Here is a 7,500-nt window from a genome sequence, read left to right on the forward strand (position 1 = left end):
AAGCTACATCAGGGAGAGGCCAGAGTAGAGGGTCTGAGCCTCATCTGATGACACTTCCAGTAGTCTGGACTATAATGCATGCTGTGTTGCAGGGACCTGTGCCGGCAGGATGACACCTGTGACTACTACTTCAGTGTGGATGCCAACGTGGTGCTGACCAACCCAGACACCCTGTACCTCCTCATCCAGGAGAACCGGTGGGTGCAGGGGCCACAGCTGGGAGGGGGCCACAAGTTCTGCCTGTTTGTTCCTGACCCCCCCAAAATCCTCTTCTTACAGGAAAATCATAGCCCCCATGGTGTCTCGCAGCGGGAAACTGTGGTCCAACTTCTGGGGGGCGCTCAGCCCGGAGGGGTACTACGCCCGATCCGAGGACTATGTGGATATTGTGCAGGGAAAGAGGACGTAAGTAAAACACCCTGCAGTGGGCGGGATCAGCTCATAGTACCAATCCTATTATCCTGCAGTGGGCGGGATCAGCTCTTAGCTCCAATCCTATGACCCTGCAGTGGGCGGGATCAGCTCTTAGCTCCAATCCTATTACCCTGCAGTGGGCGGGATCAGCTCTTAGCTCCAATCCTATTACCCTGCAGTGGGCGGGATCAGCTGCAATCTGTCTGTATCACCCTACAGGGGGCGGGCAGGTTCCTTGCCTTCTATCACCTGTTCTCTATGTCTTGCAGTGGGGTGTGGAACGTTCCGTACATGTCCAGTGTTTACCTTATAAAGGGAGAGACTCTCCGCCATGAGTTCTCGCGCAAGAACATCTTCACGTTGTCTGGTGTAGACCCCGATATGTCGTTCTGTAAGAGCGCGAGGGAAAAGGTAAGTGTCAGTGCTGGTGGGGAGGATTCTTGGGGTGCATTCTAATTGCTTGGTGATAATCATCAGGGGGGTTCTGATGATTCTCGGGTTACAGGCAAAGGATTGCTTGGTGATTCTCGGGGTCCTGATTCTTTGGGTACAGGCTATTGATTGGTGATAATTCTGAGGGGTTCTGATGATTCTCTGGGTGCAGTCTGGTGATAGTTTTTGGGGTTCTGATGATTCTCTGGGTGGAGTCTAATGATTGCTTGGTGATAATTCTCGATGGGGTTCTTAAGATTCTCTGGGTGCAGTCTGATGATTGGTGACAATTCTTGGGGGTTCTGATGATTTTCTGGATGCAGTCTAATTGCTTGTTGATGATTCTCGGGGTTCTGATGATTCTCTGGGTGGAGTCTAATGATTGCTTGGTGATAATTCTCGATGGGGTTCTTAAGATTCTCTAAGTGCAGTCTGATGATTGGTGACAATTCTTGGGGGTTCTGATGATTTTCTGGATGCAGTCTAATTGCTTGTTGATAATTCTCGGCGTTTTGATGATTCTCGGGGTGCAGTCTGGTGATTCTCGGGGGCTCTAATGATTCTTAGGGTGCAGTCTAATGATTGTGTAGTAATAATTCTTGGGGGTTCTAATGATTCTTTGGGTGGAGTCTGATTGTGTAGTAATAATTCTCGGGGGTTCTGATCATTCTCGGGGTACAGTCTTATGATTGCATGGTAGTAATTCTTGGGGTGTGTTGATGATTCCTGGGGTACAGTCTTAATGTCTCCTTCTCTGCAGAGCGTTTTCCTGCACATTAGTAACAGAGACGACTTCGGCCGCCTGATCTCCACCTCCAAGTACAACACCTCCCATCTACACAACGACTTGTGGCAGATTTTCGAAAATCCTGTGGTGAGTCTCTCACTCATACTCACTGAACAGCATTGAGCCCCCACTTCATACCCACCACACCTCCCTTCCTCATACTCACTGAACCCCTACTTCATACTCTCTGCCCCTTCCTCACTCGCTGAACCCCTACTTCATACTCGCTGCCCCTTCCTCATACTCACTGAACCCCTACTTCATACTCGCTGCCTCTTCCTCATACTCACTGAACCCCTACTTCATACTCACTGAACCCCTACTTCATACTCGCTGCCTCTTCCTCATACTCATTGAACCCCTACTTCATACTCACTGTTTATACCTGCTGCTCCTCCCTCATACTCGCTGTTTATACCCGCTGCTCCTCCCTCATACTCGCTGTTTATACCCGCTGCTCCTCCCTCATACTCACTGTTTATACCTGCTGCTCCTCCCTCATACTCGCTGTTTATACCTGCTGCTCCGCCCTCATACTCGCTGTTTATACCCGCTGCTCCGCCCTCATACTCGCTGTTTATACCCGCTGCTCCTCCCTCATACTCGCTGTTTATACCTGCTGCTCCTCCCTCATACTCGCTGTTTATACCCGCTGCTCCTCCCTCATACTCGCTGTTTATACCCGCTGCTCCTCCCTCATACTCGCTGTTTATACCCGCTGTTTATACCCGCTGCTCCTCCCTCATACTCGCTGTTTATACCCGCTGCTCCTCCCTCATACTCGCTGTTTATACCCGCTGCTCCTCCCTCATACTCGCTGTTTATACCCGCTGCTCCTCCCTCATACTCGCTGTTTATACCCGCTGCTCCGCCCTCATACTCGCTGTTTATACCCGCTGCTCCTCCCTCATACTCGCTGTTTATACCTGCTGCTCCGCCCTCATACTCGCTGTTTATACCCGCTGCTCCTCCCTCATACTCGCTGTTTATACCCGCTGCTCCTCCCTCATACTCGATGTTTATACCCGCTGCTCCGCCCTCATACTCGCTGTTTATACCCGCTGCTCCGCCCTCATACTCGCTGTTTATACCCGCTGCTCCTCCCTCATACTCGCTGTTTATACCCGCTGCTCTTCCCTCATACTCGCTGTTTATACCTGCTGCTCCTCCCTCATACTCTCTGTTTATACCTGCTGCTCCTCCCTCATACTCGCTGTTTATACTCGCTGCTCCTCCCTCATACTCGCTATTTATACCTGCTGCTCCTCCCTCATACTCGCTGTTTATACCTGCTGCTCCTCCCTCATACTCGCTGTTTATACTCGCTGCTCCTCCCTCATACTCGCTGTTTATACCCGCTGCTCCTCCCTCATACTCGCTGTTTATACCCGCTGCTCCTCCCTCATACTCGCTGTTTATACCCGCTGCTCCTCCCTCATACTCGCTGTTTATACCTGCTGCTCCTCCCTCATACTCGCTGTTTATACCTGCTGCTCCGCCCTCATACTCGCTGTTTATACCTGCTGCTCCTCCCTCATACTCGCTGTTTATACCCGCTGCTCCTCCCTCATACTCAATGTTTATACCCGCTGCTCCGCCCTCATACTCGCTGTTTATACCCGCTGCTCCTCCCTCATACTCGCTGTTTATACCCGCTGCTCCTCCCTCATACTCGCTGTTTATACCCGCTGCTCCTCCCTCATACTCGCTGTTTATACTCGCTGCTCCTCCCTCAAACTCGCTGTTTATACCCGCTGCTCCTCCCTCATACTCGCTGTTTATACTCGCTGCTCCTCCCTCAAACTCGCTGTTTATACCTGCTGCTCCTCCCTCATACTCGCTGTTAATACCTGCTGCTCCTCCCTCATACTCGCTGTTAATACCTGCTGCTCCTCCCTCATACTCCCTGCTCCTCCCTCATACTCGCTGTTTATACCCGCTGCCTCCTCCCTCATACTCGCTGTTTATACCCGCTGCCTCCTCCCTCATACTCGCTGTTTATACCTGCTGCCTCCTCCCTAATACTTTCATCCCCCACAGTCATGACAATGTCCTCTCTCTCCAGGACTGGAAGGAGAAATACATCCATGAGAATTACTCCCGGATCTTCGAGGAGAATTATTACGAGCAGGTAAGAGATGCGATAGCGGCCTGCGAGGATATAGAATAGAATGGCGCAGTGTTGGGGGATGAGTCTGTGCATTGTCTTATGCGGTCTTCACTCTCCGCAGCCCTGTCCGGATGTCTATTGGTTCCCCATCTTCAAGGACATCATGTGTGATGAGTTTGTGGAGGAAATGGAAAACTTTGGCAAGTGGTCGGGGGGCAAAAATGAGGTAAGAAGCGAGGACAAAAAAAATATATATATATAGTTGACTCTCTTATGGATAACGTGTGTGTGTCTAAATATATAAATATATTATATACATATACACATATATTACTGTTTCTTAACCAGGGTGCCTCCAGCAGTTGCAAAACTACAACTCCCAGCATGCTCGGACAGCCGTTGGCTGTCCGGGCATGCTGGGAGTTGTAGTTTTGCAACAGCTGGAGGCACGCTGGTTGGGAAACACTCTTACATATGTAATGTATTTATATGTTCCACCATAACTTCCGCACAGCTGGAGATATTCTGATGACTCTTATATATCTGCCCGCACCCGTCCCCTTATACCAGGGTTTGGGTTTTAGGAGGGTGAGAGCCATTGTTCTTGAGGTAGTAAGACCGGGCTATGCTGGCTCCTCCGCTAGTATCCATTTATAATAGTGTATTGTTATAATGTCTTATAATCCGCCTCCCCAGGATCAGCGTCTGGCGGGCGGCTATGAGAGCGTGCCCACCGTGGACATCCACATGACCCAGGCCGGGTATCAGGAGGAATGGCTGAAGTTCCTGAAGGAATTCATCGCTCCCGTCACCGAGAAGTTGTTCCCTGGTTATTACACCAAGGTAAAGCCCGATGCTGCCCTTTCTATTGCCCCGTCTGCCCTTACCCCCGGTGCTGCCCTTTCTATTGCCCCCTCTGCCCTTACCCCCGGTGCTGCCCTTTCTATTGCCCCCTCTGCCCTTACCCCCGGTGCTGCCCTTTCTATTGCCCCCTCTGCCCTTACTATTGCCCCCTCTGCCCTTACCCCCCGTGCAGTCCTTTCTATTGCCCCCGGTGCTGCCCTTTCTATTGCCCCCTCTGCCCTTGCCCCCGGTGCTGCCCTTTCTATTGCCCCCTCTGCCCTTACCCCCGGTGCTGCCCTTTCTATTGCCCCGTCTGCCCTTGCCCCCGGTGCTGCCCTTTCTATTGCCCCGTCTGCCCTTACCCCCGGTGCTGCCCTTACCCCCGGTGCTGCCCTTTCTAATGCCCCGTCTGCCCTTACCCCCGGTGCTGCCCTTTCTATTGCCCCGTCTGCCCTTACCCCCGGTGCTGCCCTTTCTATTGCCCCGTCTGCCCTTACCCCCGGTGCTGCCCTTTCTATTGCCCCGTCTGCCCTTACCCCCGGTGCTGCCCTTTCTATTGCCCCGTCTGCCCTTACCCCCGGTGCTGCCCTTTCTATTGCCCCGTCTGCCCTTGCCCCCGGTGCTGCCCTTTCTATTGCCCCGTCTGCCCTTGCCCCCGGTGCTGCCCTTTCTATTGCCCCGTCTGCCCTTGCCCCCGGTGCTGCCCTTTCTATTGCCCCGTCTGCCCTTGCCCCCGGTGCTGCCCTTTCTATTGCCCCGTCTGCCCTTGCCCCCGGTGCTGCCCTTTCTATTGCCCCGTCTGCCCTTGCCCCCGGTGCTGCCCTTTCTATTGCCCCGTCTGCCCTTGCCCCCGGTGCTGCCCTTTCTATTGCCCCGTCTGCCCTTGCCCCCGGTGCTGCCCTTTCTATGGCCCCGTCTGCCCTTACCCCCGGTGCTGCCCTTTCTATTGCCCCCTCTGCCCTTACCCCCGGTGCTGCCCTTTCTATTGCCCCATCTGCTCTTACCCCCGGTGCTGCCCTTTCTATTGCCCCGTCTGCTCTTGCCCCCGGTGCTGCCCTTTCTATTGCCCCGCCTGCTATTACCCCCGGTGCTGCCCTTTCTATTGCCCCGTCTGCCCTTACCACCACAACCATCTTCTTCTTAGGCCAAGGCGGTCCTGAACTTCATAGTGCGATACCGTCCGGATGAGCAGCCATCCCTGCGCCCGCACCACGACTCATCCACCTTCACCATTAACGTCGCCCTCAACCACAAGAGCGTAGACTACGAGGTGAGTCATGTGACGGACGGGTAGGTGGGCGAGTTATTACTATGGCGATAGCGCTAACCGTGTCTTCTCCACAGGGCGGTGGTTGCCACTTCATCCGCTACAACTGCCGCGTGGAATCTCCTCGGAAAGGATGGTCCCTGATCCACCCCGGCCGCCTGACGCATTACCACGAGGGCCTACCTGTCACCCGGGGGACGCGCTACATCATGGTGTCATTTGTGGACCCCTGACCCAAGAACTATCCCCTCCTAAAAGGAATCGGAGAAGAAGGGGGGCGCTCTCCGGCACCGAACATGGCGTCTCCAGCCGCACTGTCTTTTATACAATGCGCCATCATAGTGGGCGTCCTCGGAAATCATTGGCCGCGCCCATCACTATGGCGGCGACACTGATCTTAACCTCAAGCAGCCTTTGTGTTACCTTAACGACAGGTGAGGAGGCGGAGCCAGCAGCAGAGGGCGCAGGTCACGGCGCCGGGACTGAAAACGTTTTCTAAAGAGCATTCGCGGTTCATGTACAAAACGCTTTAAATTATTCGCTGCCAATTTTTTTATTAATAGAAATATTTTTAATGAGATGAAATTGTGTAATAAATATTCCTTACCTGCTGTTACATCAAGAGCTGCACTCACTATTCTGCTGTTACATCACTTACCCTCCAGAGCTGCACTCACTATTCTGCTGTTACATCCCTTACCCTCCAGAGCTGCACTCACTATTCTGCTGTTACATCACTTACCCTCCAGAGCTGCACTCACTATTCTGCTGTTACATCCCTTACCCTCCAGAGCTGCACTCACTATTCTGCTGTTACATCACTTACCCTCCAGAGCTGCACTCACTATTCTGCTGTTACATCAATCTTATCCCCCAGAGCTGCACTCACTATTCTGCTGTTACATCAATCTTATCCTCCAGAGCTGCACTCACTATTCTGCTGTTTCATCAATCTTATCCCCCAGAGCTGCACTCACTATTCTGCTTGTACATCAATCTTATCAATCAGAGCTGCACTCACTATTCTGCTTGTACATCAATCTTATCAATCAGAGCTGCACTCACTATTCTGCTGTTATAGCTTACGCTCAAAGCTGCACTTACTATTCTGCTGTTACATCATGTCTTACCCTCCAGAGCTGCACTCACTATTCTGCTTTTACAGTAATCTTATCCCTCAGAGCTGCACTCACTATTCTGCTGTTACATCTTATGCTCCAAAGCTGCACTCAGTATTCTGCTATCTAGCAGCTCCTGTAATACCCTCCTTGACCACAATGGGGAGCTGGTAATTTCTGCCATCTCCATTATGTTAGAGGCAGGACCTTCCTCATGGTGAACACTTACCTCACCTTGTATATTCTGCAGTACAAATGGCGTCACCCCGCACAGAACTGCTGTGTTATCTCTGGGCCCCATCTTTTTATACACTAGTTTGGGCCTTGTGTCCCTTAAAGCATTACCATGGTTTAGGCCGGCGGCAGGATACGAGGGACACTACACGTGCTATCTCCTTGCCCCAAACCAGCGCCGATACTGACCTCATCAGAGGTCCCGTATGGGGATGGAGCATCAGGCTGAGGTTAGTATCGGCGCTGGTGTCAGGCAATAGGACGGCGCTTTTAGTGTTGCAGATAAAGAACGAAG

At 52.4% G+C, this 7,500-nt stretch overlaps 1 protein-coding gene across 1 annotated transcript; it reads left to right on the forward strand.

The window, feature by feature from the left end:
* Positions 1-92: 92 nt before the first annotated feature.
* LOC130311711 (multifunctional procollagen lysine hydroxylase and glycosyltransferase LH3-like) lies at positions 93-6,485 on the forward strand (the record flags this gene model as incomplete). The annotated part of the gene is given in 9 exon segments (XM_056552510.1): positions 93-197; positions 280-405; positions 684-825; positions 1,607-1,720; positions 3,699-3,764; positions 3,865-3,969; positions 4,440-4,586; positions 5,731-5,856; positions 5,931-6,485. Coding segments are annotated over 9 exon segments (1,087 nt in total), but the record flags the coding sequence as incomplete, so codon positions are not given.
* Between the last annotated feature and the right edge of the window lie 1,015 nt (positions 6,486-7,500).

Source organism: Hyla sarda, unplaced genomic scaffold, assembly GCF_029499605.1.
Source record: "Hyla sarda isolate aHylSar1 unplaced genomic scaffold, aHylSar1.hap1 scaffold_166, whole genome shotgun sequence".
NCBI classification, from domain to species: domain Eukaryota; kingdom Metazoa; phylum Chordata; class Amphibia; order Anura; family Hylidae; genus Hyla; species Hyla sarda.